The sequence below is a fragment of the Brachyhypopomus gauderio genome, chromosome 14 (assembly GCF_052324685.1).
Source record: "Brachyhypopomus gauderio isolate BG-103 chromosome 14, BGAUD_0.2, whole genome shotgun sequence".
Classification (NCBI taxonomy): Eukaryota; Metazoa; Chordata; class Actinopteri; order Gymnotiformes; family Hypopomidae; genus Brachyhypopomus; species Brachyhypopomus gauderio.
The window spans coordinates 22471429-22497439 of record NC_135224.1 but is presented as its reverse complement, the minus strand read 5'-3'; the positions used below and the strand labels follow the sequence as shown (position 1 = coordinate 22497439).

Here is a 26011-nt window from a genome sequence, read left to right as displayed (position 1 = left end):
TTCACTCTTGGCTGTGTAGTCAAGCATCAGGGTTTTAAAATCTGATGCGAGCATCTACTGGAAAGTAGTGAAAGTCACATTTGAACAGTTGAAGACCAGCCATGTTGCTGCATCCTGGATCAACTGTACAGCAAGTAGAGTAGATGACAAGAGACCTAAGAAGTGCCTAGGTAGCTTCCTGAGAGACTGGGTTGAATCCTTTATAAGTCAAAACATGAGTCAAGAATAATAACTGGTCATCCAAAGTTATATTCAAGCTGTGTGCAGCTTCAGATGGAGTAACCAGGGCATTCTCGAATGCTGAGGATCAGGAGTTGCTTGGATGTACAGAGGTTTACTGTTGCTGGGGTTGAGTTTTAAGTGGTCAGCCATCATCCATGAAGTGATGGCAACCAAGCTTAGCGAGCTGCGACTCAAAACCTGTCAGAAGTGGGAAGGAAAGGATCATCTGAGCGTTGTCAGCATAGCAGTTATAGGAGAAACCATGGGAAGATATTACATCATCAAGAGAGCAAGTATAAAGAAAAGGACCTAGCAGTGAGTCCTGAGGGACACCAGTGGAGAGTCTACACGCATTGGATCTTCTCTACTATACCTGAGAGAATAGACCCTTCAGCTTTAGAACAACTTCCATACAGAGCCAGTGATGCTGAGGTTGGAGAGAACGGAAAGGAGGATGAAGTGACTTGTTGGCTGACAGTGGAATTGGGACAGGTGACAGTTTGGAGATGGTGGCAATTGATTGGCTCGTTCAAGATTGGCTCATTCGCTGATTGGCTCATTTGATAACTTTTGAGAGTGAAGAGTTGAGTGGTAATGGGTGATGGTAGGTGTTTATGTCAGAGCTGTGAGGAGTGGCCGTCTGTTGGATTAATACCACCCTTGAAGTCTTGAATGCAGAAGGTGCATGTACTGTTGATGATGGTATAGATGAATAGAACAGATCTCTAGAAACTGGAACAGAGTGGGAGGAATGGGAACCAGTGGGCAGGCAGTCAGATTGCTGGATGTCAAGAGATGAAGGACATTGTCTGTGGAAAGAGGAGAAAAACCAGTTAGAGTGTTTGATGGGGATGGTGGGAATACTGGTGAGAGGAGTGGCGAACGAGTAGATGGACAGGTGGATTCATGCAGCTTTCTCCTCAGACAGCTGGTGTAACCCTTGAAACCTTGTGACCCACTTATGAGCGATCACTTTATGACAGAACCTTGAGTTTTATAAGATATGGAACTCATATTTCATGGTGTTTCTATGAGTTCGAGTAGTAGATGGCAAGAGAATTCACATTTATCTATTTATGTAGCCAGAAAAAATTCTTAGTTGGTATATTACATTTTCATACAGTACAGGTGTTGTCACCCCATTTTTCTCAGATGTGAGTATTAATAGCCTTTTATTGTTATTGTACAAGCATTGGATTAATTTAATCACCAATGCAGGATTGTAAGTTTCTAAGAACGTGGACTATTTTAATGGGCATGGAGCAGTAACGATGCATATGCTGAATATAGCGAGATCAATAACTCCACCTAGGAGTCCACAGACCTCCACGTTTCCACCAGGGAAGTTCTGATGGACATCGAGGACTTTGGGTTCACCCTGTTGGAGACAGGCAAGGTGGCAAATTCACAAATCCCAGCCGTGACGGGTGCAGAGGTGAAGCCCGAAAACAGCTGATGTGTGGTTCAGCGGAAGAAGATCCTGGTATGTGGCTGTGGGGCCACCACCTCCACAGGTGACCAGGACAGCCTGGAAGATCAAACAGACACATTTCCTCCTCAGCAGCTCCTGTTACGCCTGCTCCCGTTCACACGAGATACAGGGAGCTCGTATTGGCGCTTGAGAGCGAGCGGAGTGCCTAGCCATGGGTTATCTGCTCGGTCACTCCATCTCAGCTCGTCTCTCGGGTCGCTCCTCCCTGTAGCGAGACGAGATCGAGACTCTTGGCGCTTTGGTGAGGTCTCATCACACCACGCAGCCAAACCACACCACGCAGTATGGGTTGTGGTTGTTCTGATCGACGAGACGCTCCTGTCCCTGCAACGTCGGGGTCTTGCTCTCGCGCTGCATCATGGGGAAGCTGCTTGTTCTGTAACATCATGGGCGTGGAGCGATAATGAGGTGGGACATGTTAGGTTGGCGATCCAAGACCGACATGTTTCCAACATGAAAAACTGAAGCAAACACAAAATACACAACACAATGTAAAACTTTGACCTAAACAAACAATAAGCTTACTATACAAACCAGGAATATGATGGTACTTGGAATCACAGAGACACAGAGACTTTATCAGCAAAGACCAAAGCAAGACACAGTATAAATACACAAGAGATAATGAGAGAACTAATCAGAAATGGTTTAGCCCAATAATGAGAGGCGGGGTAACAAATGACAAGGCGTGAAAACAGAAAACACATGGGAAACCACAAGAGGACATGATTGACAAGAGGGGGTGGAGCCAGACGCGACAACTACACAACTACACACGTCTTCCACTCATTTCTACTCAATGACGGATCGACTCACCAGATCATTACTTGGCAACATGTCACATTAGTTAGTTCAGTGCCTCATGTGTTTATCTTTAAGTTGGCCATATGGCCACTTATGATTGGCTGCCACCAATAGCTAAAAACGGCAGCAGGCTGCCACTGAGCTTGTGTATGGTGGCAGATGTCCAGGTCTCCATGAAAATATAGAGCCAAGCAGGTGTAATGTAGCAACATGGATGGCTTGTGCTAATGTTGCCAAAAAAACAAGAGTTTTAAGGGCTCTCTCTGACAGAGGAGATAAGTGCTTTTGCTAATCACACATGAGGCTTGTTGAAGTTTTACAGTCCCTAAATGACACCATTTTTAGCATCCTTTGTGAAACAATACATTTCAATGTAACAGACATTTTTCATAATTGTGGTACATTTGACTGTCAAACCAAGCAGTGCAAGTGCAAATGCAAATAAACATGTATACTTGGAGTAATTAGTTCCTAAATTTCAATAACTGCTCAAATATTGATAATATCACTCCAACCCTGGGAGCCACGGGTGGTCTAGAAGCACAATTCTAATTCAAGCCAGCCACCGTTAATGGCAGTCTGGGATACAAATCTCACCCAGACATGGGAGGTTTCAATTCATAAGGAGATAACACTCCTAAGGCAGGAACACCACCTAGCATACATTATGTGATATCTGCTTTAAAGAGGCTGACAGGCTACAGTATTTATATCTTTGGTGGGTTCAATATTCTGCCAGTGCCAACATAAAGACATTATTTGGGTATGCACAGATAGAATAAAAATCTTACTGCAAAAAGGTATATTCATGACAAGCACACATATTTTTATGGAGAAGACATTTGACTGTTATCTCCAGAGACTACAAGAAATGTTCCCTTTCTTGCTACTCACCTCTTGCTGGTCTTACGCTAGGGACCCGCCTATTGACTGTCGTGTGTCTTCAGGCCATTGGAGGGCGTGGGTGACCACTGTTGCACGTGGGGTGTGTTCATCGGCTGTAGTCTCTTTGGTGTGCTGAAGTGTCAATACAAACAGGCCATAATGGATGACCGTGAACCGACGAAAGTGATCACCAGCCCCTCACGGTTGCCTCAGTGTTAGTTTGGTGTTTAGCTTGCCTTAGCTCTTTCCCAACTCTGGTATAGCCTTTATAAAGCCATTTTTGCTAACTGGTGGCATTATAAAATGAACACAGCCTAAACAAAAAGCAAAAAAAAAATCTCTCTCAGTCTTTCCTGTTCTTCAAAGCCTAAATTATTTACTTAACAAACTTTCTTTTTCAACCCATGACTGCATGTTTCAGTGGTGAACCTGAACAACAAGGACTGTCATATCTATCTGAATCCTACGTTTGGCTCTGCAGCCACATATGGTTTAATGATTGCCAAAGTTGGGACATTTCACCAAAATGGCTGAAACTTGTTCAGCTCCGACATCTAAGGATTAATGTGTGTTTAATATACAATACAAGTGAGGAGAGCTCTGACTAGCGTGACCTATTTCACAGCCCTTCTCAGTTATTATTTTTTTAAAATCGCTTTGCTGTGCAGACCTAAATAAATTTCATCTTCCTGACTCCAACATTCCATTTTTAATTATTTGTTTTTAAGAAAACATTCAGAATGTGTAAATGCTGATTGGAGTCAAGGTGAGCAAATTGTATTTTCCCCTAGAGGATAGAAAGAGCACTGAGAAGGTATTTTTAGTAACGCCGTTGGATAGATTTGGTATAGGTCTGCAGTGAATTTATAGTGACCTAAGGCATGCCACGGACTGGTGCGATGCACAAGCCCAGAAAAGATCACACGAGCACTTCTCGAGTAGTAAATTCTGACGACACTGCAAGCGTTTTACTTTACGAGCACTGTGGATTTACGCGCTGATTGCTATCAGTAAAAAAGTTGATATGAGGGATTAGTCAGTAACTGAAAAATTCAAAATGTTCAGATGACATGACGGACTTATTAAACTAAGAGCCACCAGCCATTTGCTTATTCTTTGTTTTCTTTCCATTCATTTGGTTGGTGTGGTGTTTGGCTAGATGGTGTTTACTCAGAGACTAATGCTTTGGTCTCACATTTATAGGTGCTGTCAAAAGTGGTCAAAGTGCTCACTACTCTGTTACACTCTTAACCTCCCCTGGAGTGTCACTATTTGGAGTATCACACTTATTTAGAGACTGTTTGTATTCAGTCAGGAGCAGTACAAAAAAAAAGCTTAATTCATCATGTTGAGTAATTAGAGCTTAATGGGCCCTCTGGTGACTCCCACTTTCTTTGCATCTGCGGGCAGAGTGTGGAGAGAGTAGGTTGGCCCTCTGCTGGACATTGTTGGTATAGCATCCTGGCAGGACTCGTTTTGCATTATACATAAAACAACAGTGGGTGGATACACATTAATGACAGAAGGATCACAGATAATAATTTTAATATAGAGCATATACTTATGGTCCTATTAAAAGGGCACTGCTGTACCAACGTGTGTCAGTGTTTTCACTGCATGTTACTTAGGTTTCCAGAGAAGAACTAGAATGAATTTCAGATTATCAGAACTGAGCACAATATATGTTAATAATTAAAATTATACTGTTTTAATCATTACAAATATACAGTTCGCATGACTGTTCAGCCAGTATTAAATAACAAGTTCAGTTCTGATGCCTTGTTCCAGTGTATTTTGATTACAAGCTGCAGAGTTTAAGAATGTGCATCAGATGTTTCTCTTTTTAATGGGAGTTTAATGGGACAGTAGCCACTCCCCTTGTGATGTTCTCTACACACGTACGGACCTGGTCCTGGCCCTTCTGGACCGTCTGGTCGTTTCTCAGCCTTTCCTTTGTCTAGCTCCTGTGACTCAACCTTGTAGAGCAGGCAGAATGAGATGAAAAGGTCAAAGGTCCTTTGCTCAGGGAGCACACATGCTGTCATACAGATAAATGTTATGAAAGGTGCAGTAAGTCACATTTACCACCTCATTTATTTTGATATAAAGTGCAGCTCACATGAAATGAAGAATGAAAGTGCGTTACAGTCCTCAAATGAACCAGTTTATGCTCCATCACATCCCCAACAGGGAGGCAGTCGTGTTAAAAATGGGTTTAGTTTAGAGTCTCTGATACATCCAGGACACTAGATGTCAGTATAATGGCTGTTTTATAATCTAATAATCACTGGAAACAGTTTGTCTCTTTAAATCCCTCTGGATTAAAGGATCTGCCGAATCCAGACAGTGGCCATGTGGTAATTGCGCTGAATGTTGTATACCTACAATTAATAAATAACGTTGTAGCTTCAGAGTAGATTTACTTCTATATTTGCTTTTGCTTCTAAACTCTTATAAAGTTCTCATTAAAAGGGCTTTTGTGATTTGAAGCAGGTCTCAATTGTGGAAGCTGATATTTTAATAATTGTTCAAAAACTATAAAACATTTGTTCTCAGTTCCAGTTTCTCTATGTAAATTTACCACAGTATGTACTTCAAGGATGATTGTCATAACGGTTAGTACTCAGCTGAATTTTCAAGACCTTCATTCTGTCTTAAAGACTGGAATGGGATATCTCGCCAGGGGGCTCCAAAAATTGTCCTCATAAATTGACATTGGAGATGTTGTTCGGTCCCTGAATGTTCGCTGCCTCCTAATGACATTTCCTTCCAAACAAAAACACAGTGGCGTTCTGTCAGGTCTGTGGGAGCCAAGAGGTTCGAAGTAATATGACTAAATCCGTTCATCAGAAGATGAGTTTTTGTTTATGTTTTTCATCCTATCTCATTTCCTCGGAGAGCTAACGAGCGTGCGCGGTCAGAAATTAGCAGGGAGAAGAGAGAGCAGAGGGGCTTAGTAAATATTTCTCGAATCCCTGATTAATTGAAATTGGATTTTAACAGCTCATTCGACCATGAGCGAGCGAAGAGTGTGGCGAGGTGCTTTTGCATTGCTAATGTAATTTTCTTCGTTGCCAGGGCATCGGAGAGGTACCAGGTAACATTCTTCCACAAGATGCCATTATGCTGAACATTTGAATTAACTGTCTGAATCATTCTTTGCACTGGTTTAACATAAATCTGCTTATTCTTTTCCACCCTAAATGTCAGTGTTTTGGAAATCTCTGAAGGTCAAGATAACATCCAGTGATAAGGTGTGAAAATGGAGATAGCTTTACAGCACAGGAGGCACTAGCTAGTGAATTCAACTTGTCCTTGTGTCTATAATGTATTTACACTGCCAGTATTAAGACACACAGAAGATCGTAGGAATTGCAGGCCCTTTCTCTTCAGACCAAGAGTAATTTGTGCCCAGGAAAGGTGTCGATCAAACGTACCACAATCTTGTTTATGTTTAAGCATCCTACCGGAACCTTCTGAATATCTAACTAACTCTGTAACGCAACCACAACAAGTCCAGTTCATTTCATTTGTCACAGGAACCATCCAGGAAGTCATTAGCCTACCCTCTCCCTACAACTCTTGACTTCCCTTTCCCAGAAAAGTGTCTGTTCTTCTGTACATCCAGTTACACACACACACACACACACACAAAGAACCGGCTGCCGGCATGCTGCGGAGGATGTCGATGATGCCTGGTGTCCAGGCGGTGAGTGGAGATCAATAGCTGCTTAAATGAGGTTGAGAGAAAGTCCAGGAATAGCCTGGTCCTCCTCCCACCTCCCCTCCCTCATCACCTCCTGAGGCCTTAACTGAAAGTTGTGTTACTTGAGAGGGTCTGTTCGCCATTACAGTGTGAGAGAGCCTTTGCTTCTCACTGCTGTAAAACTCCCTGTCAGGCCTAGTCATGAAAACGAAAAGCTTCACAAAGAGTCACCGAGCCCGTCCAATTGAGCCGTCTCTCGCCTCAGGAGCAGCTTTGGTTTTTATGGAGTCTTTAGAGCCACAGAGTGAAGGGGAAGCCCTATAGGTTTTGCACCGAAATTAAACATTACGCTATGTTAGAAGGGATTTAGGAGGCCCTTGTTGAGAAAGGATTCGGTTATGCTCACTAGGTAATCTCAGATTCACTCTGCTGAAAGCATCCGAGCCCACATTACTGAAAGGACATGACTTCATGCAAGAGAACCGATCTGTTCATTAGAACGAAGAGGGCCATCTGATCATGGGCCATAGTAACCCAAACATGAAAGGTGTAGATACTTAGTAGAGTATCACGTCAAACACTCTCCCTGTCGTTTCAGATGATCTTATGATGCTTTAGAGAAACAGTCTACGGGCAGGAGTGTGGCCGCCAGGCCAACAAACACTTAACTAGAATCCAACCCGAACAATAAAAGCCAGACATTCAAATCCAGGTCAAAACGTGAGAGTAGATTTGTCAAAGCGAGACTTTACCAGCCGGACCACCTGGAGAGAGGCATTCACAGAGAGGGTTGACGGGTCTGGTCTAGGGGTCTAATTGCACAACAGTCCACCACGCTGAAACGTAGACACAAGAGAGGAGGCTCAGATACTGTGCTACCACTAAATGCTACATTACTGGGTTAGTGTCATGGCATGCTATGGCCCTGTGGGGGAGCTGTTTTCCTCTCTCACTTTCTCTGCTCCACAGTCCTGGTTCTCTCTCATTCTAATCCCTCTCCGTCTGAAAGGCCGGTAATGGGTGAAATTATGCGGAACGTGAGCCCTGCGCGATGATTATGGCGATTGATAGTGGGATGATGAGACAAGTGGTATGTCACCCGTCTGTGGAGGTTCATCGACTCCCCTCCCCCCTGCAAGCCCTCGAGTTGCCCCCAGATTTCACACTCCATTTTGGCATGATTTGTGGCTTCAGATTGAAATCGAAGTCAAAGGATTTTTTTTCTTTCTTTCCTGTCCCATCAGCTCCACCCTCACCCCCACCCCCACCCCCACCCTCACCCTCACCCCCACCTCCACCCTCACCCCCACCTCCACCCTCACCCTCACCTCCACCCTCACCCCCACCTCCACCCTCACCCCCACCCCCACCTCCACCCCCACCTCCACCCTCACCCCCACCCCCACCCTCACCCCCACCCCCACCCTCACCCCCACCCCCACCCCCACCCTCACCCCCACCTCCACCCTCACCCCCACCTCCACCCTCACCCCCACCCCCACCCTCACCCCCACCCCCACCCCCACCTCCACCCTCACCCCCACCTCCACCCTCACCCCCACCCCCACCCTCACCCTCACCCCCACCCCCACCCTCACCCTCACCCCCACCCCCACCCCCACCTCCACCCTCACCCCCACCTCCACCCTCACCCCCACCCCCACCCCCACCCTCACCCTCACCCCCACCCCCACCCTCACCCCCACCCCCACCCCCACCCTCACCTCCACCCTCACCCCCACCCCCACCCTCACCCTCACCTCCACCCCCACCCCCACCCTCACCCCCACCCCCACCCTCACCCCCACCCCCACCCTCACCCCCACCCCCACCCTCACCCCCACCTCCACCCCCACAATGCCCCCTCTTGACATGACAAGAAATGAGAGTGGCAACACAGGTCAGATGGATGGTCACAGTCTTGCTTGTTCTGTTCCTCTGTTTCCATCTCTCCCTCTCTCTTCTTGTTTCTCTCTCTCCTTCTGTCCCTCTCTTCCTCACACTCTTTCTCTTTGCTCTTTCCTCCTTCCAGCCTCCCTCTATCTCTCTCTCTCTTTGTCTCTCCCACCCCATTCACTACCTCCCTTGTTCTGTCTCTTCATCTTCTTCTTCCTTAATCATCCTTCTCTTTCTCTCATTTCCCATCTCTCCATCCCTCTCTTCTTCTGCTGTCGTACAGTAACTACCCTGACAGCCTTAACAACATCCCATGGGAGTAGCACACAGTCCACTGTTTATGCTACAGTGTGGGTCGTTGCATCATTAAAAGACCTATTGCTTACAGCATCATTATGTGCCAAATAACCTAGCAATTAAAAAAATCGTGTCCTATAGACATGAGCACAATTTACATAATAAGATAACTTATCTTCATCCTCCCTGGGAATTTGGGCCAAAGTTTTTCTTCCTCAAATGAGATAGTGATGTAACACAATGTAAAATATTTGAGTGTGAACTCTAAATGGCCATTTTTCCCCCTCTGGGTGTCAGCACGGGGTGTTTGATGTTTTCCTGGGAAGGGGTGCCTCAAACCTTCGCCGAGACGTTTGATGTAGGAGATCTGAGCCCCTTCTTGCGCAAATGGCTTCACAGACAGCCACCCCGTCGCCATGGCGAGTGTCAGGCCATCAAACGACTTCAAAGCCCCTGTGCTGCACTGACCCCGCCCACATGGCACCGACGGCCGGGCTTTCGGCTCACGCCATTTCCTTTGTTTCACGGCCACAGAAAGTGGCGTCTAATGAACTGGTGTTCCCCCACTGGAATAAAGCAGTACGCTTTAGGTACTTCAGTGTCTATAGTGTGAACAGTAATTGCCTTGTGAAATTAAAGAAGATGGTCAGACTTACAGCAGTAAGCTCTGATTGGTTTCTTTGTTTTGTTTTTTTTTAAGGGGGGAGGTTGTTGAAGGGAATATTCGTCCTTGAAGGGAAAGGAAGGCCTTGAAACATGATTTCTCGTCATGTGAACCTGCGGTTGCCTACAAAATAAACGTTTTAAACTGGGCTAAAAATAGGGTGACTAGCTGTTGTTGTATTACTGTCAAATGTGATTGCGATGATCTTATTAGTGGTGTGTCGCTAGCTGATCCTTCAGTTGGATTTTTGTAGTGTCGGCAGTGTTTTGCGTGGAAAGGTTCACAGAGCTTTCTGTCCTCACTCACATTCCAATTCCATGACATCTTGAACATAAAGTCCATTTTTAGTTTTGGAATTGAAACCATTTGAACAGTTTGAGGGTTTTAAGGGCCCAAAACGAAGTTTTGGCTCTCTTGCCCAAGATTTGGGTTTGATGTTGAAAGAAGAATTTAAGCTCAGCTAATTCCGATCCCCAAATGAGACATTTCTAAATCCTGTCCACACCATATCTCGTGTTATCAGTTAATAAAAATGTCATCTCCAAAGTCTCTGAAGGGGATCTTGCCACTCTTCCTGCCAATTAAATTGTAAACTTCTTTTCACAGACAGATTTAACACTGTTTCTCATTTCTCAAGCCTCTATCCTTTCTTGTCTGAAAAGGCCGGTAACCGAATGAATATCATACCCCAGTTGTAAATTGCTGTAGCCGACAGGTCAGCTTTTGACATTGCAACAATGGAGCCCTTCGGATTTCAACAAAACAACACCAGGCAAAACGTACAAATGTATCCATTCGCTTTGCTGACTCTCTGTGCCGTCTGCTAGTAAACATGGAACCACTAATCAAAAGCCCTCAAAAGCCAGGCTATTGTATAGGAGCACTTCACATATTGTTAATAGATATCATAGTGTTGGCCTTTGTACTGCTAACATCAAAGAGCAATATGCAAATGAGTGGTGTTAATGATCAATTTAGCATTAGCGTTATCTCACAAATGTAAATAACATCCGGTGGAATAATGCAAGCTATTCAGTCAGTCACATGAATGTTTTATTATATCATAGGCATATTGGAAATGGATTTTTATCTATTCTATTATCCAAACGTAGCTGTGTTTTTCCTGCTAGCACCTAAAGAACAGAGCAAATAAAGAAGTTTTCTTGAAGGAAACCGCTTAAATGTTTCCGTGGTTTGAAAAGTGGGAAGAGGCTATTTCAGTGGGAGCTGTGAGTGACGTATCAGATGAGGTGGAGGGACTGGGAGCTACAGCCGTAATGGGGAGTGTAGATTCATGGGGCCCTGCGGCGTCCAGCCAGATCCTCGCATTTCGGGCGGTGGGGGAGGGGGGTTTAGCCCGACAACCCGCCCTCGTTCTCGTTCAGTTCTTCTCTCCTGGACCCAGGCGTGCCATCTGAAAAAGAACGTAACGGTGTGTGTTTCTCGCTCGCCGGGTGCCGGGCGGAGCCGGCCTGTTCGTAGCCTGGTCCGATAGAAAGGAATCCTGTTCTACATGGTTTATGTACTGTGGGAGTTAATTACTTAAGACCTTCAGGGAGCGGTCAGTGACATTGTTATGGCCCTTTATTCTGGTGTTCCCTTGTTTATGTTGCCTTATTTGCATGAGATATATTCATATTTGCATGTGGTATTTTGATCCTCCTGCATTTTCCGGTGGCTATAAACTGTGAGGGTGTCAGAGATGATCCATCTTCTCCCCCCCCCTTGCAGAAGAGGTCGGTGATCGTCAGTGGTCTGGTCCTGGCAGTGTCTCTCTTCGTGGTGGCGGTGAACTACTCTGAGAAACCCCGGTTCCTGCTGACGCCCGTGCTGGGTCAGGGCTTCGCCAGCCGCTGGTCCTTCTCCCGACAGCCACAGGAAGCCTCCCGGGCCGGGCACCCCGGCTACGTCAGCGTTCCCAAGCAAGAGGTGAGAGCTATGCCCCAACCCCACTCTCGCAAGCCTCGAGGCGCCTCCGTAAAGAGCAGACGCCGCCGTGTTCGAAAGTCAGCGGCCACGAGCGCATTTTGCGTCAGCTCTCTTCCCCAGTTTTACGAAGTCAGGTCACGTTCCAGCTCCTGCTTCTCGTTTAAACGATGGAATTTTACTGCATCTGTCTCCGTCTGAAGGGCCTCTGTCTTCAACCCCGAAATCTGTAGCCCGGAAGGCCAACAGTGCTGAACCGCACAGGATTCATGTCTGTATGCTAATGCATATTTCTGTACTGATATAACCCCTAGAATGGGCTATTTGCTTAAAAAGCCCTAGAGGTCTACCTTTTGCAGTGTTAACATGCACCATCGCTTATTACTGTTCGAACCCCCTTACCGATCTTATTATTCGCAACGGTGTTTTAATGATAAACCTCTAGGAACGGTTAGACGCCAGATTTTGCGTGGGTGTCAGCCGAGGCAGGGTCTTGCATGGCTAAGGTCACTGGGGTGCTTGTCTGAGACAGACCTTTGATTCATAGTAGCACTGGGACACAATGTTACTGCTTCCCTGTAAATTATCGCCAGGAGTGGTGTAGCACTTTTCCCATGGACCAAATAGATCAACACTTTATTGCCTAGTCTTAAGGCGCACTGACTGAGTGGTTTATTATGGGACAAACTGCTTGAAACAGATTTGATGCTAATGATGGTCATGATTATAATGATGATGAGTTTCGCTGAGTTTAATCAAGGTTACTACTTTTTCTTCTTGCTGCGGTACATGACAGTAGATGCAGAAGTATCTTATTTCAATCTTCAGTAGCTGTGGACGACTGATTGAGCCCAGCGGGACAGGTGTGTGTGTGTGTGTGTGTGTGTGTGTGTGTGTTGGGGGGGGCAAGCTCAAAAAGAACCACAGGGCTGGAAGGTCCTCCCACTGTAAGACTGGCATGTGCTCATCACGCCTTTGTTTTAGGGGTGGGGTTTCGGATGATTGGCGTTTGGCCTCCTCCCAATAAAACAGATGAGATGTACATCAGCTGCAGTTGCGATGACATCGTCTGGCTTTCGAACATGATGGAGCTGTGGGAGCGTCGGCACAGGTGTTCGGATCCGCACGGCTGGCTGTCAGATCTCCAGCGCACGCCTGACAGCCCATCCACAGACTAACGCTCCTTCCCGTCTGCTTCCTACCACTGACGCACCTGTCAGAACCGGGTTTGGGTTCGGTATCCAGCTGATAGAGGCAGCTCCTGATGTAAGGGTCTGCTGTGCTTTCAGTTGTACTTGGTCATCTGAGGCTAATTGGCCTCAGCTGGACTAAATCTGGACGTTTCCAGACCTGGCTGATGAACACAGTACCGTCGTCGATGCCCGGGGGAGATTCCAGTGCATGCAAAAAATTTTAATATTGCTCTTGATGTCAAATCCTTAGCAAACTAGGGGGAAAACTGTGTTAAACACTGGATAAATAAATAGGTTTTGGATTTTGTTAATGATTCAAATCCTTCACTGGAAAATACAATCCATTATTGTAAAATAAATTGAAGAACTTCTTTTGACTATCTACACTTTGACATTTACGTTACTTACACTCAGACTAGCTATGATTTTGAGTAGATGAAAAATGTAAAAATGAAGTTTTTAAGACCTATATTTAAGATATATAATTGTAGTCTTACTTTCAGTTAGGTACCTTACTAACTCATGTGGGTTGGGCAGTGAGTTTTTCTAGTCAGTGTAAACATTTATAGTAATGTCTGAGATGCATAGTAGTTTCAGAAATGTTAACATTTTTATTACCTGTAGTATACTAATGGTAGCTGTCATTTTTTGGTTGACAAGTTTCAAATGACTGCTTTGCTATTAGATTCATCTGGTGCACATGGCCTACAGGACATAGAATAGAACGTTGCCCCAAGGATAATTCTATTTATACTCGAGCAGAAACATTTTCCTTATTTTTTAACTTCTATGCCCTGTTCACACCGCTGTCAGTTTAACCATTTGGGATTTTACTGGATTGTCTACTTTTACATTTCTTATTAAATTTTGTGTCCTGGCAAGAATGTGAGATGTTATTTCTCAGGTAATTTAGTCATGATTGTTTGCTGTTCGTCGCATGATCATGCTATTAATCAAAGAGTTTTTAACCTTTTGCGATCCCAAAAGCATTTATTGACATTGCAGTATCAAAGCCACAGAGCTATAGGAAGAATGTGATCAATATCAACACAAAAACAAACCAACAAACTAAATTGAAGAGTATTGGATGTCTGGGAAAATGTAATTATTTTAATCAAGAGAGTTGCTATAGAGAAAGATTGAAAGTGAGAAAGAAGGAGAGAAAATGTACAGAATAAATGTACCTTTTTCACTTTTAGATTTCGGGATTTCTTGCTGAGATGTTTCACACCTTTTTTCTTATTTCTTTCGTGTACTGTAAATGATACATCACTGCTGTGTCTTAGTCTCGCTTCATACAAAAGGGCCTTGTTTCATTTTTCTTGCTCTTATTTCTCTGAAGTGTTTTCCACGGTTTGATCACAAGCGCACCTGATCCATTGAGAATTATCTCGACTTTGAGCACACCTGTCTTCATTCCAAATCGCACAGCTGAGGACCTGAATATAAATAAGAAGAAAAAAGGGTTAAATAAGCCTCTTATGAGGCCTGGTAGAACACACCTTAGCTTCTTCAGCTAATACATTATACATATGAAATCAGATCTACATTAAGTTTTGATTAAATTACGTGAAAGTTGGTCTAAGAACTTAGAAAATGTATCATGATCATTACAAAGGGTTTCCAGACATGTGTGAGGCCTGTACTTAGAATAATACTGCCAGTTGAAATTCTTCATGTAATCATTGCTAGTCTAGGAAGAGTTTTAATGTGTAGGCAAACCACCCTTGAAATCGAGTCAGTTTGTATTTGATAACATGGTAGCCAAAGTGTGATGAACAGCTAAAGTGTTTTGCTAGATTAGTTTAAACTGCTCTTCCATTTTCATAATAAAATCAAGATTACCCAGAATCTCTAAAGGTGCGGCTGTTTTGGTCCTGGGTGATGGTCAAACTGCTCGTTTTAGGTTGACTTGTATTAAAGAGTTTCTTCTTTCTAGAAGAACTACAGAGTCAGTGATCTGGTCATGGATATAAATCTAGAGTAAGAAATGAAAAACAAAAGTGGCCCTAGTAGTTTACCCTGATTATCATTTTTTTAGGTAAAATATCAATTATATTGTTGCAGCAATGAATGTCTTCAAAAAGCAGAACTGAAACAAAAAAACTGCATTTTTAGCAATTCTAATGCAGTTTGGGAAGTCTGAGCATAGATAGGTTGTGATAGGTTGAACAAAATTAGATAGACATAGACCTACGACTATGGGATTGGTGTCAGGTACAAGGTAAGTTTCATGACTGCATATTCCTATGGCCTAGATACAGAAAAGAAGGCTAAATTAAGTATTAAAGCAATGGATAAATAAGCTAGTAAAATGCTTTTTTAGCAAAAAGCTAGTCCTTTTTATTTTTGCTATAAATACATTTAAATGATGACAAAACTCTAATGTACAGTTTGTTGAGATGTTTCTAGATTGTTGTATATGAAACACTAGAACTATCATTTGTTATAATGTCTTTTTGACCGTGACAGTTACACAATGTCCCTAACCTCCCGCCTAATGGAGCCTGAACCAAGTAACACATGGAGCGAGCGTTCGCGGTCAGGCACCGTCATCGTGGTGGCGGGAACGAAAGCGTTTTTGTATTATTCGTAGCATGCTCTGGTTAGTACGGTTTGATGTAGAGCACTGGCCAAGTCTTACTGTCTGGAGCGAAGCGATTCTCTGGTGCCTTTGAGGGCTCGGGTGTTTTTATCAACGTGGTCTGTCTGCTGAAACACTGACATCAGTATTTCTTTGAAAATTAGTCCATGGTTGAATTGACGTTGGAATGATGCATGTCTGCATTGACAAAGACGTTGAGAACTGAAGCCGCACCGCGTAAAGGCAAGCTGATAAAAAACAAAATTATACTAGTTAAAAGTTGTTTAAATGCTGCTGTGATCTAAATAAATCATAAACTATTATAATATAGTCAATATGAATACGTAATGGATTAGTAATTATTCTGATTGCAGCCTGTCTTTCAATTAAAATCCAATACTTCTTAAAAAATATTTGAAGCTTTTTTGAACAACTGATTAAAGGTCATGCCTTTTATGTCATGGACTTCTTTGCGCTCTAAAATATATTATGTGCTATAATGTCTTAATGACGGTCCCATGCAACGATATAAAAAAAAACCTCATTACTTTATGCATTCAGCACAGAATTACATTCCCAACTGTGCTGTAAAGCCCTTTTGCACCTGTCATATAACCCATAAGTGGTTCTGGCAGTGTTCCAGATGGGGTTATGGGTGAACGGAGCTCCAGTTGAAATGCAGGAAATGCTGATTTGGCCGTTTGCAGGGACTAGACTTAGTAAACATTCCCACAGCATTCTGGGTACACTCAAATGTAAACAAAAGCCACAACACTGTAAGTTCAGAGAACAGTATTTATAATCGGATTTCACAAACATGTCTTTATGAATCCAGTTTCATAATGACATCAGGTTGCAAACTTTGCAGATATAATACATTGGTGACACATTGCAACATATAGGAGTGTGTTAAAGTGATCACCCTGATTTTCTAAGTTTTATCAATATTGCATGAACTTGCTGGATCCAGAGGCTGCCAGGGTGAAAAGAGGAATCCAGCATTCTGGATTTTATATGTGAAAGGGGCTGTGGAGTTTACACATGACATCCTCTAGCTGTCAGTCTTGCATTTCCTCTGGGTCTTCTCCGGCCAAACGGTGGTTCCTTCAGCAGGGGGTCCAGACTTCCAGTGCACGCAGGAAGCATCCAGAACCCCAGCCCATGTGCTCTGAGTCGTAACCCTCTTGGACTTAGTAATGCTATGAGCATAACAGAAAGGTCTGCGCTCCTCGCAAATGGTGTATGAAACATGAATTGAGGTTAACGCTCTGTGCTGGCCAAACCTGTGAAGCAGGTCCTCTTATGTAGACCCCTTCACTGAAAACAAATGTACTAATCGCTTGCTGTTAGTAGATAATGGTTTTTATTATCTTAATGGTTCTCAAGGTGAAGTGCAGACCCGCTGGGTGTAAATTAATGATAATCATCTCTGGTGCATTGAGCATGATTTCATGATGTACTGTGGTCTTTAATCTAGGAGAGGGAACACAGTATGTGTGTGTGTGTGTGTGTGTGTGTGTGTGTGTGTGTATATGTGTGCTTGTGTATTGAATAGAGAGCAGTGATAAAGAGAAAGATAAAAGACCTGAGGTAGAAATTTTAGTCCCAACAGGGTGGTGTGTGTGTGTGTGTGTGTGTGTGTGTGTGTGTGTGTGTGTGTGTGTGTGTGTGTGTGTGAGAGAGAGTATGTGAGAGTGAAAAACAGAAACTGCATGTAGATGCCACATGTCTGGCTGAACTCCATCTTCAAAGAGTCCATCCCGCTCTGCAGCGTCATCTCTGTAGAAAACTTCAGTTCCCATCTGACTAGCACAAGCCTAGACCACTATTTTCATACAGTCCCCTTCCCTGTTGTGTGTGTGTGTGTGTGTGTGTGTGTGTGTGTGTGTGTGAGATGAGTACAGGGCAGAGATAAAAGGAAAGATAGAGGACTCAATGTATCTGGCCAAGCATGGATGTTCCATTCTTGTGTCTGTTCTGATTAAATTCAATTCTGTGTGCGTGGGAAGTGTGTGTGTGTGTGTGTGTGGAGGGGGGAGGGGGGGGGGGGTGTGTCTGAAGCTTCAGACTAAAATAATCCAAGTGTATGAGACTGGGGCAGCACTGCTGTGTGTGCTGAGTGCCCTGTGCCCTCTTCAGCTGGCTGGCATACATAGGAGACGCCCTGGCACTGATTCTCTGCAGCTCTCCCTGGAGACTTGGCTTCCATTCACACTCTGAGGAGGGGCAGTGGACAATGGCTTCTGTAGATAGGAGGGAATAATTATATGCCCTTGATGAAGAGAATCTTTTAGGCAAGTTTGGGGTTTGTTGGTATTTTTATGATGGTGGTTTTGTGCATAAAACGGTTTGATGCTTGCCTTGGATTTTATGTATCAAACACACAGTGTCGTAAAGGACTTTTTATAACAAATGTCTACTTGTGCTTAAAAAATGTATACCAGTGTCACGGTACGGCGGGCCCCTTGCTGGTCGCCCCCGTATACAGCAGCAGTCGTCTTGTTGTTGAGTTGTGTTCGTCCCTCAGGTGGGTGGGGCCTATGATCCGCCTCACCCGACGGTCATTTGTTTGTCTATATATGTCTTGTCTTTGTACCAGTTGACTGCTGGTTAGTATATCCTTAATTCGGATCGAGTCACAGGTTTTAGGTTTGTGCACGTTATACATTAAAACCTCCTTTTTGCCTGAGACTTGGCATGATTGCTTCCTTTTTCGTTCGCAGCCCTGCCCGTCACAACCAGTAAGATGTGCAAATGCCCTATCAGAAGTTGCGGTGGGCAGGTTTTTTACTACAGAATTTGCAAAGAAACAAATGTAAACCATTTAACATTTTTAAATGATATTTCCCTTCCATTCACTCTGAAATCTCAATATGAAATCAGATATCTCAACTCTGAAAACATTCCTCCAGCTGCTTCCTTATCTGTTTGAGAACATTTCCATACTTTTCATAAACAGCAGATTCTGGCTTGGGGGCTGTTCTACGCTCTCCCACCTGTCTCTAGGTCTATTTTTTTGTACTCTCACCTTCTCTTGTCTTGATGCCACAGGGTAGATCCATCAGAGAATTATCATCACGACACTAACATTTTTACAACGCCAGTTTTACAGAGGCCGTATATTCCTACAACATCGGTATATTCCTTTATATCTCATACTACATCAGCGCTTTACTGTCGTTCGGGGAGATGTTTTTAGTGGCAGGTCAAACACAGACACATATAGTCTTTGAGATGATGTAGGAGGTGTGGTGAGGTCTTGGCAGGCCTTGGCTGATCAATATGTACAGAAAGCCATTAAGATTAGACCGGGACGCAGCGTGTGCTAATGCAGCATGTGTTGACGTGGGCGCTAGCATTGGCCCGAGGCTGCAGCGCTCCGTCCGGATGTCCTCTGCTTCGCCTCTCTCCACAGGGGGGCTCGAGGCTCAGATGGCTCACTGCGGAGGAGCGTCCGGGCGCGCTCGAGGCGACTGTTCGCCCTGACGATCGTGTTCAGCGTTTCTCCACGGGACCAGCGACATAAAGAGGCTGCGAGCAGGGAGGTGTACCTCCACTGGTTACATCGAGCAAGGGGACGAAGAACGGATATCTGTGCGTTCTGCAAAAGTTCCATTGTAGATGTGGCGATGTAAAAGAGGGCACGATGCATTCGTTGTATGATTAGCAACGTTTCTTTGTTTTCTCACACGGCCTGTCCAAATGCATCGCTGTATGCATAGTCAAAGCAGACGTAAGTGTCAGTGGTGTAACCCAGGGAGAGGTGTAACAGAGGTGACTTGTTCACTGTTGCCAACTCCTCAGTAAGGAAAGTCGCTATTGGTTGTCCAAAAAGTCGCTAGAAGTTGCTAAATGATGTCATCGCCTAATTTGCATAATACATGTTTTTGAAGCTGTAAAAGAATAACGTTGGGAGAGATTTAAAAAATGAGTAAAAACACCCTAAATATGTTAGAACTACAAATGAACAACATCTGTTGCCTTTGAAATAGGCAGTCACTTCTCAAAAGAACTACATGACTTTAATGATTTGTATAAATAATTTTTTACGTAAATTACATAAATAGTTTTTTTTGCTGTGTTGTTAAATGTTAGTATATGAGTAGCAGTTAGCAGGAACTAGTTGGCATAGAAATCAATCTTACAATACAGGCAGTATGCCCATGTATTATCTCCAATACATAGCTTCAGCCAACCTTTAAATTCAGGATTTGATTCCCACTCTTTCCTGTATTTTTGAGAATAGAGTTTAGAGTGAGACATGATGAGCAAGTTAGCTAGATGTTTAGCTTTCACAGAGACACACTGTGGACTAGTCGAGTGACCGGCTACGTGGTGAATGAGGTGAAGAATGACTGAGACTGTGTGAGTTAAATTCAGTGATTTCTTTTCGTGTCTCACATATTTACATCCCCCGTCGGCGGCAGCTTTGGGCATGCGCAGTTCATTTGCAGTGTGGACGTGGAGCGGTGAGGGTCTGCTCTGAGTGTGAGACTGCACTGAGTGTTGTGGGGCGGGGCTCACGGCCCAGTGGACAGCAACTGAAGAGCGTGTTTGTTCAGAGTCGCCAAAAGTCTCCAATAACACCACAAAAAGTCGTTAGATTTGTCACTAGTCGCTTTTTACTACAAAAGTCACTAGAGGGTCTGAAAAGTCTCTAAATATAGCGACAAAGTCGCTAAGTTGGCAACACTGGACTTGTTGTGTGTTCACAGGCCGCTGGTCAGTCATGTGATATTGCCTCTATTATGCTGCAGTGGAGGCACTGTGTTGTCATACGGGCTAGCCGAGCAGCACGGACGAGCAGTCGTTTGGAAGGCAGGACATTTCTCCTGTCAGGCGGGACTTTTCTCCTGTCAGGCAGGACATTTCTCCTGTCAGGCGGGACATTTCTCCTGTCAGGCGGGACATTTCTCCTGTCAGGCGGGACATTTCTCCTGTCAGTGAGGGCCTGTTTGCTACATCAGGTGCATCGTTCAAAGAGCAGAGTTATAGGTACATTTCTAAGGCTCAGGTATAAGCTCAGTGTGTTGCTAACACAGAATGAGGGCGTGCGGGCAACTTGCTGCTGCTGATTAGCTTCAGTGTCTGTCTGGACGAGACGGCTTGTGGGGGTTTCTTTTTTCTTTTGAGGGGGATTTTCTTTCCTTTATTGGAGCTTAGCAGCCTAATTGTTTAAGATTCCTTCAAAATCCACCCAGTCAAGTCCAAGCTGATAACACAGCTGTCTTTGGGTCTTCCAAAACAAAATACTCTCAGGAAGGTCTCTGATATAGGCAAACGTTATTGCTGCGAAGAATGTTTAAAAAAACTTCAACATGTCGTTATTATGAGAAAACTATTTCATTATTACAAGAAAACTATCTCATTATTATGAGATCTTATGTCGTTATTATTACGTGGTAAAGTTGGTTTCACGTTCGCATATTTGGAATTCTTTCTTCAATAGCTTTAAGACAGTATCAGGAAAAGTGCCATTCTTGGCAGCAATATGCTTCCATACTGATATAACATGTATTAGTACATAATGTTTGAGTGCTCAACACTGATGTCTGATAATTTTAATTAACTGAAATGTAAGTTTACTACATTAGCAGAGAATATGCATCTCATCCTATGTTTTATTTTAGATTTCTCTGGTATACTGGTAGGTATAACTCAGAAATGCCACTTTATCTTGTGATCCTGGTTGAGAACAATGCTTCTTAAGTGCTGACATTTGATTACATTTGAAAATAAGAGTAAAGCTGAACATGCCTGACAATAAAGGCAAAATATCGCAAATATTTGAATTCGCTTACGTGTGTGTGCTTGTGTGTGTATTCACTATCAATACTAAGATTATTTGTTCTTTTTCCCACCTTCTTTCTCTCTCCCTCTCACTCTCCCACCTCTCTTCCCCTCCTTCTCTCCCTATCTCTCTCTTTCTCACCCTCTCTTTCTCTCTCTGGTCCACAGCCTCTGAAGCTGCACTGTGATGTGTGCAGTGTGGTCTCCAGCTCGGGGCAGGTTTTAGGCCGGCAGGCGGGGCCCGAGATCGAGAGCGCCTCGTGCGTGTGGCGCATGAACAACGCTCCGACGCGCGGCTTCGAGCGCGACGTGGGCAGCCGCACGGACCTGCGCGTGGTCTCACACACCAGCGTGCCGCTACTGGTGCAGAAACCGCAACACTTCTTTGGCCGCCGCGCCAACGAGACGGCGTACGTGGTGTGGGGCCCGCTCCGCAACATGCGTGGAGACGGCAAGGGCGTGGTCTACAACATGCTGCGTCAGGCGGCAGAGAACTACCCGCACGCCCGCATCTACGTCACCACCGAGGAACGCATGAACTACTGCGACACAGCGTTCAAGAGGGAGACGGGCAAGGACAGGTGAGAGACAGAGAGGTTGTATTCTTCTCATCAGACTTGTCCCAGAAACTCACCGTCTTCTGGGACGTAGCTTGGCTAGTCGTCTCAAGGACATGAAGGCTACATCATTATTCTGCTCACATCATTATTTATTGAAGGCATACATTATTATTATTATGAATGTTTTCCACATGCAAAACATGTTCAGTAGGACAAAAAATGTAGTATATTTTAAGTTCGTGATTTACTTTGTCTCTGTTTTATATATTTTTGTGCAGGTTTATCATAAGCACATAAGCCACTGTCCTTTTTCAAGTTAAAGTTCTCTGTAAGCTCTAATCTTTTGCAGCCTGATTGACAAAACTAGTAGGCAGCTACTGGGCTATGTAACAGGAAATGGATGTGACTTTTACTATGTGGTTCATGCCCTCTGTCGCCCTCTATTGGACATGCTAGAACAGTGCCGTTGCCTTTGACATGGTCCTTGTAACCATAAAAGTCGGATTTCAGATGGAGTAGGTTAGAAATATCATGCCTACTGTCATCCATCTGAGTACAGTGAATTTCTCAGCATTACTAATTCCAAAGAGCTGCTCTTCATCTTCACTCCGTGTTTGAAACTCGTCCGCCTTTCTAGAGGAGAGACGTCTCAAATCTCCAGCTTACCATCCCGAAAAAGCTCTCCCGCGCTCTCATCGCATTGAGTCGCTCGGAATCAATAGAGGCTCAAGGTTACCTGAGCTCCGGGGCACGCTAGCTGCGTGCTAATGAGCCTCGCGCCTGTTCCGAGATGACATTAGCGCATACGGACACGCCCCCCAGCTAGCTCACATCAGGCCGTGGAGCCACGCATCCGAGCACGTCGAACCAGACCTGGGATTTAACCCACAGAGTAGTACAGGGATAAAATATAGTTCAATTTCTCAGCCAGGCCCGGCTCGCTTCACTGATTTCCAAAGAGAACAATGGGTGTGGGGTTTAAAAGCTAATAAATAATAGCCCTGGCAGTGCTGCGGCCCAGATAACAGGTACGCTTAAAGGAGCAGAAGTGATTCATCGTTATCCAGAATCAGCTTCTCCAATGAAAATAAAACATGCAGAGAGCTGCACTGGCCACAGCGTGTGGCAGTTTATTCTGCCAGGGACGTCGGCATTTACTCCAGCCTGACGAGGCAGCGTGTGCGTGTCTGTGTGTGTGTTTGTGTGTGTGTGTGCGTGTGTTTGTGTGTGCGTGTGTGTGAGTGTGTGTGTGTGTGTGTGTGTGTGTGTCCGCGCGCGTGTGCGCTCGCGTGCCTGGTCCAAAAGCAGATGTGTGTGTAATGTCGGTGATAAATCAGCTTTAATAGAGTAGGCTGGTGTGTTGGCGAGCAGTTGGCGGTCGAGCTCTGAAGCATTTTAGGCGCTGTCGCACATAAAGCCGGCGTCCGTGACGGGAACATGCGGTGACGAGCCGCCAGCAGAGTTAACGCCTTTGATATAACCTGAAATGATGGCGTACGTCTTTAGCTGTAAATATGTTTGAAGCGTGCGTTTGTAAGGCTAGGATATCTTAAACATGAGCAGGGTATGGAACTACGAGAGAGACTCTTTTTTTGGCAACAAAGATAAAGCAATCAATTCGTCCTACACGTACAAATCGTTTTATGTGTTAGTGTGAAGTACCTGGCGGAACGTGTGTTCTTCGTCTACGGTCGTTATCCATGGCGCTTTGGCTACGGCGCCTCACGAAGGTTGCTCTGTTGCTGTGCCCTGTCTTCTGGAAGGCGCTCTCCACAGAGAAGCTTGAAAGAGGTGCGTTTAGAGGGGGAAGTTAAGCCTCCTCCGTCTGAGTGAGAGAGGACTCGTTCCTCCTGTCAAGTTGAAGTTGCACCAAATTGCACCCGTCGGCCAGCCGAGCGTTTGCTGGAAGCGGTTCTGTAAGACACGGGACGTTGAGGGCCTCCTTTGGTACAGAGCTACTCTACTGTTGTGCTCTGATTTGTAGAGAGACGGCAAATGCCACTTTCTACTGGAATTGAGAAGGAATTCATTATGAGAATCTGTAGAACATTAATCAGACATTAATCAGACATTAATTAATTTAGAAAACGTCATTAATTAATGCTGTTTAGTACTGATTGCTGGGATAGTGATTTTTGCTTAACGACAATGGAGAGGAAACAGTGCCCAATTGATATGCAGCCACGACAGTGGAAAACTATCACACGTTACTTTTCAACAGTAATGGGCTTGAAATGCCAGTTGCAGATGCAGAATGGATTTTAAGTGTTGCATTTAAAAACCAATACTGAATTCATGTCTGAACTGAATACAATCCATCTTGAAATGTAATCAAGGTTCAACAATATTGCTTCAAACATGCATGCCTCACAATACAATCTTTACAATGAACACAGTAAAATGCAAAGCTCAAATGAGACTGTTTTAAACAGTGACATGCGTAAAACCAAAATGAATGGTACAAGATCTGTTGCATTGAGTTAACTTCACCATCATCTTTATTCTTGTAATAAAGTCTATTTAAAATGAAATTTATACAAATAATAGAAAATGAGCCTTTAAAGTTAAGTCATTTAAAGCAACTTAAAATGACTTTGAGTCCAGACACCATCCTTGCCTCCTCACGTGCGCCCCTTCACACGTGCCCCTTCACACGTGCCCCTTCACACGTATTCTTACTCATGTCCTGAATCTGCCAGTTAGCTTGTCAAAGTTTGGGAGACTTGTCAATGCTGTGAAGGACGACTGAGCATTTGGTGTGTTATCTGTTTCCATCTGCCAGGCCCGGGTGTTGGGCCGTCATTACGTCAATCTGCCAGGCCCGGGTGTTGGGCCGTCATCACGGATCAGCTGTAGAACGTACCGAGAGAGCCTGTTTTTTTGCTTGCGTCAGACGTCCGAGCCCTCATTGGATGTGGTGGTGTTATGGATATGTGTGGCGTGGGGGTCAGACAAGGAGGAGAAGGTCAGACTTTAGACATCAGATGGAGAATGTACTTTGGCACAAGGTCTCCTCTGGAAGGCTGTTGATATGACATCGCAGCACGCTTTGAGCCCAGGCAGGATGCAAACACTGAGCCGAAGGGCATTTATTAAGGGCAAATCCACAAACATGTTTCGTTCCGAGGCTGGGTAGCTTGATGTCAAATGCAGAAGATAACGTAGTCACAACAAAGATGTTACAAAGCAGATGCAAAGTGAAACTTGCATCCAGAAACATAAAAACCAATCATGGAGTTAACAGGTTTGAATAACGATCGCCAAACAGGACAGGACAAGAGACAATAAGAAGACCAGAGTGGAGACTAGAACAGAATAGTAGCACAAACAAAACCATATGGCGGACATGCATGGGTGCAAGAGAAACATTGACTACAGCTTTGCAGACAGGTGGGGTATGTATGAATTTAAATAAAAAAGAAACCCTTGGCTAGTCAGTAGCAAATTAAATCAGATATTAGGTTCAATATCTAGAAGGAAAGAGATGTGCCTGGAAAGTACATGATGCATAGTTTATGAAATGGTTGTCAGGCAACACATGGTTTGTAGCGATCTATGGAGTCTCGTTGGATTTCCACTTGAAGGATCATATGGAAGCTTTGATGACTAACCGTACACCAAGCCTTAGCCCTAACAGTTGTTAACCTTTCTTTAGAGAATTGTGTAAATAACTACTATAAAAATTTACAATCGTGGCATCATTTTCTTAAGCTGTGGAGTCATCCACGTCACCTCATGTCACCTCTGCCACCTCGAACGTCCTGTGACATGGCCTGACATTGAGCTCAGGGCTGTGTGTGAGCTCGGTCGCCGTACGTTACCCTCTCGTTGTGGTGTCGTCCCGTGTGTGTGTGTGTGTGTGTGTGTGTGTGTGTGTGTGTGTGTGTGTGTGTGTGTGTCTGCTTCTGTGGGATTCTGAGCTCTAATCAGTGTGCCCATCTGGTGATGCGATAAACTGCAGACAACTTTAATTACCGTCATACCGCGGCGTG

General features: G+C 44.5%; 1 protein-coding gene across 2 annotated transcripts in view; it reads left to right on the top strand.

Moving 5' to 3' along the window:
• The window catches only part of st6galnac3 (ST6 (alpha-N-acetyl-neuraminyl-2,3-beta-galactosyl-1,3)-N-acetylgalactosaminide alpha-2,6-sialyltransferase 3), a 54181-nt gene that overhangs the window by 15664 nt on the left and 12506 nt on the right, over nucleotides 1-26011 (top strand). Inside the window, exons 1-3 of one of the 2 annotated variants that reach the window (XM_076972375.1) lie at nucleotides 10368-11398; nucleotides 11698-11895; nucleotides 21628-22040. In XM_076972375.1, coding sequence (XP_076828490.1) covers nucleotides 11261-11398; nucleotides 11698-11895; nucleotides 21628-22040 — 749 coding nt within the window. In that variant the 5' untranslated portion in view covers nucleotides 10368-11260. Of the gene's footprint in view, nucleotides 1-10367; nucleotides 11399-11697; nucleotides 11896-21627; nucleotides 22041-26011 lie in introns of those variants that run through there. The other variant, XM_076972376.1, reaches the window with a different exon arrangement.